This window comes from Erythrolamprus reginae, chromosome 2 (assembly GCF_031021105.1).
Source record: "Erythrolamprus reginae isolate rEryReg1 chromosome 2, rEryReg1.hap1, whole genome shotgun sequence".
NCBI lineage: Eukaryota > Metazoa > Chordata > Lepidosauria > Squamata > Dipsadidae > Erythrolamprus > Erythrolamprus reginae.
The window spans coordinates 28490156-28504399 of NC_091951.1; the positions used below are offsets into that span (position 1 = coordinate 28490156).

Here is a 14244-nt window from a genome sequence, read left to right on the forward strand (position 1 = left end):
AATCGAGGTGAGGGACAGAGGAACTTCCGGCGGAAAGATAAAGATGTCGGAGGAGCCCCTTGTGCTGTCTGAAGGGTCGGAGCGGCGCCAGGGAGGTGAGTGGAAGGCAGGTCGGAGGAGAAACCGGGAGCAAGTCGGGCCCTTTGGCTTCCTCCGCGGCGGGGAAGCAGCGAAAGGAAAAGAATGAAACATACGCGTTCCTGCTGCATCTTATTTCGCTCCCTCAATTTTATACCTCGGGCTGCACCATTTAAAATTGCTGCCTATGATTTTTACCACTGGGAGATTTGGGACATTTAAAAAGTATTCCTGCCCCCATCATGTCTTATCCCCCTCGGGCTTCGCGTGACACTTTATGCCTTGTGATGTTATTGACCTATTGCTTTCCTGGCAAGCGAGGAGTTTCATGGGCAAAACGGATGCTTTCAAACTTGCATAGAACTTGGGCGCATTTCGCCTGTTACTGTCCCCACCTTTCCAAAATTGGATTAAACAAATTAAGTAAATCCACTTCTGAAACTTTTTTAAAGAACGATTAAAAAAAACATATTCATATATTTATAGGTTTGTATCTGTACATATGCGTGTATCTATATAAAATTTGGTATTTTCAGGTATTGTTTTATAACAACAGTTGGCAATTATAATAATTTCTGATTAACCCAAGCCAACAAGAGAGGTTTATGATGTGAAATATGAGTGGATTTTTCAACTTGGGGTTTTCTAGTCAGCTATGTTCCTAATGAATCATGATAAAATTTATGGGTTAAACTAGCATTTTGATATCTTTCCTTTTTCATAGTAATATGTGGAATTTTTTTGCTGTTTTCCCAGGATCTGCACCCATTTTTTGAACAATTATGAAACTAATCAATTAATAGGAATCTTACAGACAAAGTGGATGCCAAGAGGAGCTCTCTGGACAACCAGAGAATGAGAAGCATTGTCAAAATGCAAAACAAACCATCAATCAAAATCTTCCACTTCCTCTATAAAGTGTGAAAACATTTCCCCTTCTTCTCTTTTCTGTGGCAAAAGCAATACTCAGAACAAGATTCCAATGATTCATGGAACAGACAATTCAGGTGGAACAGCTCTACCAGGGCTCCCAATGTGACAAAAGATTTAGCATGTAAACGAATTTGGTGAGGCACAAAGAAACTGACAGTGGAAAAAACCTCTTTGAAAGTCTGGATTGTGTGAAACATTTTACTTGGAATTCTGAGCAGGTTACACTCCAGAGAGATAAATCATATGAGATGATATTATCACAAAATGTTTAGTCAGGTGTCTCCAGTGACAATACACAAGCGAACTCCCACAGGAGAGAAACATTATGAGTGTCTGGATTGTGGGAAAAGGTTTAGTCAAAATTCAGAACTGGTGAAACATCATAGGACTCACACAGGAGAGAAACCATTTGAATGTCTGTATTGTGGGAAAAGTTTCAGTCAGAATTATAACCTGTTGGTACACCAGAGGATTCACACAGGAGAAAAACCATATGAGTGTCTGGATTGTGGGAAAAGTTTCAATCACAAATCCCACCTGGTGAAACACCAGACGATGCACACAGGAGAGAAACACTATTGTTCAGACTGTGGGAAAGGTTTTACTTGCAATTCTGACCTGGTGGTACACCTGAGGATTCACACAGGAGAAAAACCGTATGAGTGCCCTGAATGTGGGAAAAGTTTCAGTCGATATTCCAGCCTTGTGGAGCACCAGAGGACTCACACAGGAGAAAAACCATATCAGTGTCCAGATTGTGGGAAAAGTTTCAAGCGAAATTCCAAGCTGGTGATACACCAGAGGACTCACACGGGTGAGAAACCATATGTGTGTCTGGATTGTGGGAAAAGTTTCAAGGAAAATTCCAAGTTGGTAAAACACAAGAAGACTCACACAGGGGAAAAACCATATGAGTGTCTGGATTGTGGGAAAAGGTTCAGTCAGAATTCTAGCCTGGTGATACACAAGAGGATTCACACAGGAGAAAAACCATATGAATGTTTGGATTGTGGGAAAAGATTCAGTCACAGTTCCAGCCTGGTGACACACAAGAGGATTCACACAGGAGAAAAACCGTATGAGTGCCCAGATTGTGGGAAAGATTTCAGTTATAAGTATAAGCTTATAAATCATGTAAGGTTACACATAGGAGAGTAACCATTCAAATGCCCAGACTGTGGACAATGTTTTGCCCAAAATTCCTCCTTAATGTCAGAAGAAAATGAGGAAAAAATTGATCTGTTTAGAGTAATTTTGAATTACTTTACTCTTGAATTACTCTTCCTTAAAGTCCAGCTGAGAAATTGATAATTTAGTTTCTTGTGTGATTCTTTTTAGTGAAGCATGTTTTATTATTAAACATGAGAGAGATCTGAGTTTCCTTTCTCTGGCCCAGTGCGGTCATTCCCTTTCACTGAGCCCAGGAGAACTGCCGTTGATGGGAAGAGAATATGAGCTTGTTTCTCTATTAGGTATGTTTGTTGCCTTTAGTTATTTCTACATATAAGTTAACGAGGCCTCCAAACATTACTAATTGTGTTCATTTCTAGTGTTATTCTTTCTCAAAACTTGTAATCTTTCTTCTTGTGAGGAGTAAAATTGTATAAAAGGAGTTAAATTGTATAAATCAACCTCCTCATGATTAGCAGCCTATAAATTTGATAAACAAATATATAGACCTTCATTTGCATCAAACATATTGCAGATGGGTAGCATGGGTAGCCTCTGTTTCATTCATTCATTCATTCATTCATTTCTTCTTCTCTGATTTATTTAAAACATTGAAATAACCACCCATGTTATAACAATCTATGTCTGGCTCCCAATCAATAATCAACTTTTTTAAAAATATATACTTTATTAATTTATTAAAAATGGGAAGGGGGGATGGGAGTACAAAAAGAGAAATAGGAGGGGGATGAGGTAAACAATATTTTTATACAGTAGCTTATATATATTGTTGTATATTCATTTCAAACATTTGTCTATAGATAATTATTTTGTATTCAATATTCGTATTTAGATAGTCTTATATCTATAGAATTTAGTAGTTTAGAAGTAACGTAGAAAAGAAAGGTAGTTTAGAAGTGAGATAGGAAAGAGAAGAAAGAGAAAAAGAAAAAAAAGAAGAAAAAAGGAGGGAGGGTAATACCTGCAGACTAGCAAGAACATGTATTGTGACGACTTAGTTTGGTTATATTTGTTAGTTTTATGAGTAAGAGATATTTGTGAGTTATGATATTAGTAAGTGGTTAGTAGTTTTCGAGTGAATTGAACTCAGACAGAGATTGTATTGATTTTGGTCAGAATTTCTATTGTGTATATCTTAATTTAAATTTATATTGAGAATTTTTGATTGGTTTTATAATTGGTCAATAATTAACTTTAAGTATGTATTAAAACCAAATGCATAAAAGCAAAAACCTGGTTTCAATTCACCTGATGTACAGCAGCCCTGTCTTCTTATCCCTGTCCTGAGGAACTAACATCTTCTTGAAAACTTCTAGTGTTGAGTTGTGAATGCTCCAACACTGGAAGTTTTTAAGAAGATGTTGGATAACCATTTGTCTGAAGTAGTGTAGGGTCTCCTGTCCAATCAGGGGGTTAGACTAGAAGACCTCCAAGGTCCCTTCCAACTCGTTATTAATTTTAAGATCTTTGTTATAACATATTTGGTGGCTATATAAGTGACTGGGAAAAGAAAATTTGAAGAGAATACTTTATAAAGGCTAAGGATTTAAAAAAACATAAAAAGAACATTTTGTGAAAGGAAAGGCAGATCCCGGTTATTGGATATGAGGAATTCCATATGCTGTCTAGAAGAATATTATAACAAAACTCTGGAAACATTTGTCTGTATGTCTTCACAATTGCTGATCTTGAAATTAGCTTACGAAAGGCAAGGAGAATGGGGGCAATTCTAATCTCTGGGGGGAGTTGGTTCCAGAGGGCCGGGGCCACCACAGAGAAGGCTCTTCCCCTGGGTCCTGCCAAGCGACATTGTTTAGTTGACGGGACCCGGAGAAGATCCACTCTGTGGGACCTATCTGGTTGCTGGGATTCGTGCAGCAGAAGGCGGTCCCTGAGATAATCTGGTCCGGTGACATGAAGGGCTTTATAGGTCATAACCAACACTTTGAATTGTGACCGGAAACTGATCGGCAACCAATGCAGACTGCGGAGTGTTGGTGTAACATGGGCATAACTATATTACTTATAGTCAATTTGTATAAATTTATATAAAAATTATAACTACTAATATGCCCCCTAATTCTTATTTCTACCTCTATTCTGGCTTCTAGTCAGGTCACTATTACTAATCCTAATGTTAATACACAAATTTATGTTAAGACATAGTCCTATATATAAAGAAATCAGCTGTAGTGGTTCCAGCCATTACAGCACCAGGTCACGGCAGGAAGTCTCAAGAAGACCTTTATTGGGCATTGAATTTGTTATTATGTACTGGTTTTTTTTAATTATTGTTGTGAGCCGCCCCGAGTTTGTGGAGAGGGGCGGCATATAAATCCAATAAATCTAATCTAATCTAAATCTAATCAGCTTTTATGATGCAGCCCCTGGATAATCTTGTGAAGCTAAGTAGGGTTAGACTTAGTGAAGGGCTACCAAAATGTTTACTACCACGCTGTGGGCGTGGCTTATGCATTTTCTTTCAACATCTTTCAGTGCAAATTGGGTGTTCTGGGGTGGAGCTCCATTTTCCCTACCCCACTGCGTCCCCCTCCTGTTGCAAAGATAGTTTTGTGGATTTATCCTGCGCCCCCAAGATAAAGAACTGGATAGAATAGTCTTCATTGATCCACAAGGGAGGTGCTTTTGACCCTGCCTGATGGTGTATTGTATTCTTACCAGGGATGGTTTTCCTTGGTTTATTTCATGTAAAATAAACCCCTGGCTCAGTTGCAGGGACAGTGACCCCAAAGGACAGACTAGCGCTAGCGCCTTCCATTCAACAGCTGAACTATCACAGCTTCAGCCATTTGCTAAGGCAGGTTTAAAGGGGTTCTCCTGCCCCTGCCCCACCCCAAACTAAAAACTGGGTGGAACCACATTTGGAATACTGTGTTCAGTTCTGGAGACCTCACCTACAAAAAGATATTGACAAAATTGAACGGGTCCAAAGACGGGCTACAAGAATGGTGGAAGGCCTTAAGCATAAAACGTATCAGGAAAGACTTCATGAACTCAATCTGTATAGTCTGGAGGACAGAAGGAAAAGGGGGGGACATGATCGAAACATTTAAATATGTCAAAGGGTTAAATAAGGTTCAGGATGGAAGTGTTTTTAATAGGAAAGTGAACACAAGAACAAGGGGACACAATCTGAAGTTAGTTGGGGGAAAGATCAAAAGCAACGTGAGAAAATATTATTTCACTGAAAGAGTAGTAGATCCTTGGAACAAACTCCCAGCAGACATGGTTGGTAAATCCACAGTAGCTGAGTTTAAAAATGCCTGGGATAAACATATATCCATCCTAAGATAAAATACAGGAAATAGTATAAGGGCAGACTAGATGGACCATGAGGTCTTTTTCTGCCGTCAGTCTTCTATGTTTCTATGAACAATCTTCATCAGCCCCCAAAGGAGGAGCACTTTCAGGTTGGCTATTATCGGTCATTGAAAACCCCCCCTCCCCAAACGTTTTCCTTTAAAAAAAATATATTTTGTCAACTACGTATTGGTAGTATACAACGATATAACAATGTTTATATACATGATATTGGTACTAATAATAGAGAAACATTAGAACAGGGAGGGTAGGCATGCGGTGCATTGGAGAAGGTGCAGAAAAGAGCTACCAAAATGATTAGGGGACTTGAAACCAAAACTTACGAAGAGACATTGCCGGAACTGGGCATGGATAGCCCTAGAGAAAAGGAGGGCCAGAGGGGACATGCTGTATACAGGTGTTGTGGTTGGCTCTGGCCCAGCTCCTGTCCCAAGGAATGTGGAGGTGGATGCAGGGGAAACATCAACATGTCATAGACCTGTTTTATTGCCGACAGAGTCAGGTAGTGCAGTTTCCTCGGACGAAGAAGAAGGTGGAGGTGACTTGGAAGAGGGGGGCTTGGCACACAGCCCAGGAAGCCAATCTCCATTATCTTCGGTCGATTCGGATGAGGAAGTGTTAGACCCACGCATGCGCAGAATTATGCATCAAAGAGACCATTTGAAGAAATATTACAGGAGATAAGAGAGGCCACCTGTGTTTGGGTGGGGCTCCAGTAATTAGAGCTGCTGATATAAATAGCAGCGTGCTGGCTTGGCCGTTGTGGAAGATTATCTGATCGTTGTTTCTTCAGGACCCTGCCTTGTTGTTCCCGGACTTTGATTGTTGATTTTTGATGACTTTGAAACCAAAGCAGAGCAAAGTGTGTGTGTCTCACTTCGTGGAAGAAAGAGGGCTGTGACGTTTCTTCACAGCTGCTAGCTAAGTACTTAAGGACTGATTAAGGGGATTGTACATCCTACAAGGTTGTTTTGGGACGAGTGTTCTTTGCAATACAAAAAGGGTGCTTTGGTTTTTTTTAAAATTTTGTGATAAAGAACATTGTTTTTGAACTTTCAGGTGTGTGTGTGCCTGAAATTTTTACCCTTGAATTTTTGGGAGACTCATACCATAGAGCCCGGCAGAACAACAGGTATATGAGGGGTTGCCACAGAGAGGAGGGGGCCACTCTATTCTCCAGAGCACCAGAGGGCCGGACGAGGAAAAATGGCTGGAAGCTGACCAAGGAGAGATTCAACCTAGAAGTAAGGAAGAACTTCCTGACAGTCAGAGCGATCAACCAGTGGAACAACCTGCCTGCGGAGATTTAGATTAGATTTATTGGATTTATATGCCGCCCCTCTCCGAAAACTCGGGGCGGCTCACAACAAGATAAAAACAATACATAATAACAACTCCCCAACTCTGGACACTTTCAAGAGGAGATTGGACTGCCATTTGGCTGGGGTGCTTTAAGATGCCTGCTCAGGCAGGGGGGTTGGACTTGATGACCTGCATGGTCCATTTCAACTCTAACAATAAATAAATAAATAAAATAAATAAATAATGGGCAGCCAAAAATTTTACTGCCACACTGGGTGTGGCTTATTTTGTGGGTGTGGCTTGATGGTCATGTGACTGGGTAGGAGTGGCTTGCCGGCTATGTGACCAGGTGGGAGTGGCTCGAACGATCATCATCACTCATGTGAACTGTTAAGTCCTTGACTTACAACCTCACCGGTGTTGCTCTCTGGAGTGACAATTTGCTTTGCGTTTCCTGCGCTCTCCTTCCTGGGTTGCCCCCTGCCTTAGGCTGGGTAGCTAGGCGAATGGGTGCCGATCAGCTGTTGAGAAAAGAGGGGGGAGGAAATGGGACCCCTGCAACTCCTGCCGGTGCTGGTCTCCCTGCCGCTTTCCGAGGAGGAGGAGGAGGTTGGGAGTGGGGATAATCAGCTTCAGCTGGGCACACAGCTTCATTTCCACTGGTGGAACTGTGTTCTACCCCGTCGTGCCTGCTGCCCACCCCTGTGCACTACCATTATTGACCCCTTAGGAATCGGGTGAGGTCAACAGTGGATAGTCTAGTTAGAGAAAGAGGGACAGCGTGTGAACTCTTGGGAGACCTGAAAAAAAAGTATATTTTATTTATTTTGTCAATAATATTTAAATACATGATACTGGTGAAAGTCTAAAACTTGAAAGAAAAAAGAACAGCATTAGAAGTAATAATATTCATATTTATTTATTTATTTATTTATTCAATTTTTACGCTGCCCTTCTCCTTAGACTCAGGGCGGCTTACAACATGTTAGCAATTGCACTTTTTAACAGAGCCGGCATATTGCCCCCACAATCCGGGTCCTCATTTTACCCACCTTGGAAGGATGGATGAGATGGTTCAAATCTCCGTGATGAGATTTGAACCGCTGACCTATAGATCTACAGTCAGCTTCAGTGGTCTGCAGTACTGCACTCTATCTGCTGCGACACCCCTCTTGTTAGCTATAGCACTTTTTAACAGAGCCAGTATATTGCCCCCACACAATTCGGGTTCTCATTTTACCCACCTCTGAAGGGGTTATGAGATTTGAACTTCTGACCTGCAAATCTAACAGTCAGCTTTAATGGCCTGCAGTACTGCACTCTACCCATAGAAACATAGAAGACTGACGGCAGAAAAAGACCTCATGATCCATCTAGTCTGCCCTTATACTATTTTTGTATTTTATCTTAGGATGGATATATGTTTATCCCAGGCATGTTTAAATTCAGTTACTGTGGATTTATCAACCACGTCTGCTGGAAGTTTGTTCCAAGGATCTACTACTCTTTCAGTGAAATAATATTTTCTCATGTAGCTTTTGATATTCCCCCAACTAACTTCAGATTGTGTCCCCTTGTTCTTGTGTTCACTTTCCTATTAAAAACACTTCCCTCCTGGACCTTATTTAACCCTTTAACATATTTAAATGTTTCGATCATGTCCCCCCCCTTTCCTTCTGTCCTCCAGACTATACAGATTGAGTTCATTAAGTCTTTCCTGATACGTTTTATGCTTAAGACCTTCCACCATTTTTGTAGCCCGTCTTTGGACCCGTTCAATTTTGTCAATATCTTTTTGTAGGAGAGGTCTCCAGAACTGAACACAGTATTCCAAATGTGGTCTCACCAGCACTCTATATAGCGGGATCATAATCTCCCTTTTCCTGCTTGTTATACCTTTAGCTATGCAGCCAAGCATCCTACTTGCTTTCCCTACCGCCTGACTGCACTGTTCACCCATTTTGAGAAATCACTACCCCTAAATCCTTCTCTTCTGCACCACCTCGGCTCATCATATATGCAACAAGTAAAAATAAAGAAATAGTAAGGACGGGGACTGGAGGCACGCATGTGCACGTATAGGTAGATTGTCATGGAAGAAAGTTATTCCTGTAGTCTGGGAGTCGAATACGACTTGGTGGTACAGAAGGAAGGACGGAATTAATGAAAAGCTCTCGCAAACGCTTTAGGATAAGAGGTGGTTTTCAACCTTATATCGCTAGATGGCGCTGTAGAAAGAAGCAACACTCGCTCTCAGAAAGCAATGAATAGAATAAAGCAGCAGAATCGCTACTCCTGACATACCGGAGGAGAGAGGAAGCGTTAGAACGAATTGAAATGATAGAGTATTAGCTTGCTAGAGAGGATGTGGAGGAAAGGAGATCAGAGGGACTTCCTCTTCCGGCTCACCCACGAGAAGTTAATGGTGTCGGCGGAGCCTTTTGTGCTGCTTGAAGGGTGGAAGCGGCTCCCGGGAGGTGAGTGGAGGGCAGGTGGGAGGAGAAGCCGGGAGCAAGTCGGGCTTTTTGGGTTCGTCCGTGGCCTCGAAGCAGCGAAGGGACAAGGCTGAAACATGTCGGCTGTTGCTGCATATACTTTCGGCTGCTGCTGCATATACTTTCCCCAAATGTTGCTATCCTTTTACTGCATGGTTTAATTTAAGTGATTTTTCTGCTGGGAGATTTGGGATTTTTAAAAAAGAAACCTTCATATTTCTTTTTCTATTTCTTAACCACCCACCTCCCTCACCCTTCACGGGACGCTTCATTCTTTGACATTTCCTGGCAAGCCAGGAGTTTCATAGGCTAAACCAGAGGGAGGCAAAGTTGGCTCTTCTATGACTTGTGGACTTCAACTCCCAGAATTCCTGAGCTAGCAAGATTGGCTTAAGAATTCTGGGAGTTGAAGTCCACAAATCATAGAAAGCCAACTTTGTCTACCCCTGGGCTAAACAGATGCTTTCAATCAGGGGTCACCAGCCTTTTCGACCCCAGGGACCACTAAATTCATAATTTTTAATCCCCTGGACCACTAATATGAATCCAACATACACACTCTCTCTCACACACACACACACACAGTTTCTTTCTCACTTTCTGCCCTCTTCTCTGTCTCAGTAGTTTACCTTCCCTCTGTTTGTGTGCCTCTTTCTGACTAATCTATTTCTCTCAACTCTTTCTCTGTCCCTTTATCTCCCTGGCTCTCGTCTCTTTCTTTTTCTTTGTCCCTTTATCTCTGTCTCATCTGTCTGTCCCTCTCTCTGTCTCCCCCCCCTCTCTTTCTCATCTCTCTTTGTCTGTCCCAGTCTCTCTCTCTCATCTCTCCTTCTCCATAATCTTTTTCTCTCTTTCCCTGTCTCGCCCATTCTGATTCTCTGGTGCTCTCTGAGTCTTGTGTCTGCTTCTTCGGCTTCTGTTGGTGCTGGACGCACCTCGATCCCTCGGGGAGAAGCATGATCTGCTCTCCATCCCAAGAGATTTCGGAACTGCCTGCTACCGCACGAATCCCAGCAACCAATAAGGTCCCACAGAGTTGGCCTTCTCCGGGTCCCGTCGACTAAAGAATGTCGTTTCGCGGGCCCCAGGGGAAGAGCCTTCTCTGTGGCGGCCCCGGCCCTCTGGAATCAACTCCCCCCAGAGATTAGAACTGCCCCCACCCTTCTTGTCTTCTGTAAATTACTCAAAACCCATCTATACCGCCAGGCATGGGGGAGTTGAGACACCTTTTCCCCCAGGCTTTGTTATATTTTTTATATTTATGTTTGGTATGTATGTGCTGTTTGCTTTTTAATATGATAGGGTTTTATATGCTTCTTTTAATATTAGATTTGTTTCGCTATAATATTGTTTTTTTATTGTTGTGAGCCGCCCCGAGTGCACTGGTCAGACAGATAATCCTCGACTTCTGTTCTGACCCCAATGGAGGCCAATGTTTCTATCTCCTGAGTAAGACAGTTATTAAGTGAGTTCTGCCTCACTTTACTACCTTTCTTGTAACAGTCGTTAAGTGAATCCCTGCAGTTGCTTGTCAGAAGATCCCAAAAGATGTTCACATAACCCTGGGATATGGCCACCATCATAACTACGGACCAGTTGTCAAGTGTCCAAAGTTTGATCCAATAAGCCCTTAATTTTTCCAACAAAGTCCTTCCTTCCTAGAAGGAAGAATAGAAAGAATAAAATGGAAAAGGGGATTAAAAGGGGATTTTAAAAAAAAGGGTTTGGTTCAATGTTCTGCTCAGATTAAAGAAATTGGAGTTTGAGAATGGTTGATTAAGCTTGGAGTATTGTTTTGTTTGCTATATTTTTTACTTTAATTATTATTTCTATTTAGATATATGAATTTAGGAATTACTGATCTGTTTTAATAAAGTTAGAATATACAGATGTGTATATTTCTCTGAATTGTTCTAAACTATAAGTTTTTTTCCTTTTTTGAATCAAGAAGACTTCTATTTTGAGCGGAGCGACTGTAGCTCCTTTTTATGTTATGTGTATTGTTTGGTCTTTTTATGTTTGTTTGAAATGTTTTGTCTTTTAATTTGAAAACAATAAAAAAACATTTAAAAAGAAGTATTGATTATAATAAGATATGTAGTAGGTGATACTGATTTGGATTACTGCATTAATGGAATTGAATTTAGAATTGAGTTTAGAATTATTGGGGAGAGTAATAATGTTAATGATTTTTGATTGATTGAAAATAGAGAATATTTAGAAACCCCCCTTTTTTCTTTTTTCAAATTGGCTGAAATTTAAGATTAATAATTAAGTAAGAAATGTAGATAAGTATTAATTGCCTAAATGTTAGATGGGCTGAAATAATTTTTAAATTTGGGACTAGGTAAATATACGATTTAGAGGGGGGAAGAAGTTTGTAATTCATATATGTTTATGTTTTGTTTTTAATTTACTTTTGTTAACATCTGATTGGCTATACAAGGTTTTCTTGGTTTATAGAAAAATGTATAAAGAAAGGAAGGAAGCACTTTGGCATAATGGTTAATAAGTTAGAAATATAATTGGTGTACTTTTTGAAGGAACTTTAAGGAGGGAATTTAATTAAAATAAAATACTGTATATGTAACTGGATGACAAAAGTTTTTTTAAAAATTTGCAACTTTTTTGATGATTGATATTAGTTACTAACAAAATACCACATTTTATTCATGGAAAATTAGATGGCACACTGTATTGTTTGAATGTATGTTGAAAGAAAAAAAAATCCCCCCCCCACAAAAGTCCTTCCTTCCTCCTTCCCTTCATTCTTCCTCCTTCCTTCCTTCCTTCCTTCCTTTCCTTCCTTTCCTTCCTTCCTTCCTCTCCACTTCTCTCTTTCCCTCCCTCTCTTTCTCTTTTCTTTCTTTCTCTCCACTTCTTTCTTTCTCTTTTCCTTCTCTTTCATTCCTCCTTCCAGGTCTCTCTCATTTTTGTGTCCTCTCCCTCTCTCTCACAGCCGGGCCAGTGTCTCAGGGTGCAGAGGAAGTCACGTGTCTCCCTGAACAACTGGGGTACGCAGAGCACCAAAGGGGGCTGGAAGAAGTGCCCACAAGACCCAGTAAGAGATGAAACAAGTATAGGATCCCTTTGCTCCCACTCTGGAATATGTAGCAAGAGTCTATTTCCTGCCAGGTGAGGAGTGACTGGAAAGGGAGGGCCGGGTCAGCCACTAATAGGTTCGGTCAAAGGGAGCCATAACAGCGGGATAAAAGACCTGCACTTTGCTGCCACACATTTCTTTGGCACACCTATATCACTGCGCCAACATTACCTTGTTCTGGCCAACCAGAGCTTGTTGAAGCGTGGAACTCATTACTGGACTCCATAGTGTCATCCCCAAACCACCAACACTTTACCCTTGGATTATCCACGGTTGACCTATCCAGATTCCTAAGAGGTCAGTAAGGGGCGAGTACAAGTGCACTAGATTGCCTTCCGTCCCCTGTCCTATTGCTCTCCTATTTTTATTTATTTATTCGATTTTTATGCCACCCTTCTCCTAAAAGTCAGGGTGGCTTACAACATGTTAGCAATAGCATATTGCCCCCACAATCCAGGTCCTCATTTTACCCACCTCGGAAGGATGGAACCTATCTCCTATCTTCTGTTCTTTCATTGATACGTTCTATTACTATATCTTCTTTTCTATTCTTTCTTAGATATATTTTACTATGAGTATCTCCTCTATAACCTTCATCATGTATTTTACTATGTGTATATATATATATATGTCACATGTTTTTTTGCTGAATTTGAAAATTAAGGAAGACTAGGATAGATCTATTTCGGCCTTATTTTGGCCTCATCAGCTAGCCATACCCTCACTGGGACTTGAACCTGCAACCTTTGCCTTGTAAGGCAGAGAATTATCCTCTAGGCCACAGTATCCAATCCCTTCAGCTCTGCACCAGGAAAGGGTTACATATTTTTATGTCGAATCACCCTGGTGTATATTGAAGGAACATCACAGCTCCTTATTTGCCTCTTGGCCCAGCCCAGGGGCCATTTCCAAGGCAGTTAATTTTATTGATAGCTGACAATTCTATCTGTATGTGTCACATGTTTTTTTGCTGAATTTGAAAATTAAGGGATAGATTTATTTCGGCCTTATTTTGGCCTCATCAGCTAGCCATACCCACTATATACCCACTAAAACTCTCATTGTGTATTGGACAAAATAAATAAATAAATAAAAATAAATAAGAGCTGTGCTACCCCTTGTATGTTGCACCACCTGCAAAGTTGCACATTTACCACCCTCTGCAGAGATTTCCAGCCCCACCATGAGCTGCCTGGCCAGTCCCATATTATACAACTCTAGTCACAGGACTGACCCACTGGTCATCCTGGACCAGCTCATCCCCCTGGGTACATTGCGGACCACCAGAATTTTCTTGCGGATCACCAGTTATTGACCATAATTCACCTGTTAATGTCCCCCCCCTTTTTTTTTAAATCAGATGAAACAATTTGCATCAATACACCTCTGAGGCATTTTGCAGATTGAAATATACATAATTGTTTACATAGGTAGATTCTTGGGAATATATTTCTCAGCGAATAGGAACACATATTCAGTGCATTCAGAAAGTACTCAGACCCCCTTCACTTCTATCACTTTTGTTACGCTGTTGACCAATTCCACGGTTGTTGAAAGTCATTTTGTCTCATTCGTCTACATCAATAATGACAAAATTCAAAAAGAATTTTAGAAATGTCTGTAAATGTATTAAAAATAACAAAACTTGAAGTATCACATTGTCATAAGTATTCAGATCCTTCACTCAGTACTTTGTGGAAGTACTTTTGGCGGTGATTACACCCTCAAAACTTTTTGGCTATGAGACGATAAGCTTTGTGCACCTGGATTGGGGAATTTTCTGCCATTCTTCCTTGGCAA

General features: G+C 40.8%; 3 protein-coding genes across 5 annotated transcripts in view; all 3 read left to right on the forward strand.

The window, feature by feature from the left end:
- LOC139163077 (zinc finger protein 850-like) overlaps positions 1-14244 on the forward strand; it is a 249510-nt gene that overhangs the window by 75266 nt on the left and 160000 nt on the right. The gene's annotated exons all lie outside the window — the stretch shown is intronic.
- The window catches only part of LOC139163083 (zinc finger protein 84-like), a 22062-nt gene continuing 7818 nt past the window's right edge, over positions 1-14244 (forward strand). The window contains exons 1-2 of the mRNA XM_070744025.1: positions 1-95; positions 835-2126. Of these exons, the coding sequence (XP_070600126.1) occupies positions 1276-2126 (851 nt within the window). The 5' untranslated portion in view covers positions 1-95; positions 835-1275. The remainder of the gene's footprint in view (positions 96-834; positions 2127-14244) is intronic.
- The window catches only part of LOC139163069 (zinc finger protein 774-like), a 23898-nt gene continuing 18912 nt past the window's right edge, over positions 9259-14244 (forward strand). For 2 of the 3 annotated variants that reach the window (XM_070744012.1, XM_070744014.1), the window contains exon 1: positions 12305-12476. The gene's annotated coding sequence lies outside the window, so the exon portion shown is untranslated. Of the gene's footprint in view, positions 9324-12304; positions 12477-14244 lie in introns of those variants that run through there. The other variant, XM_070744013.1, reaches the window with a different exon arrangement.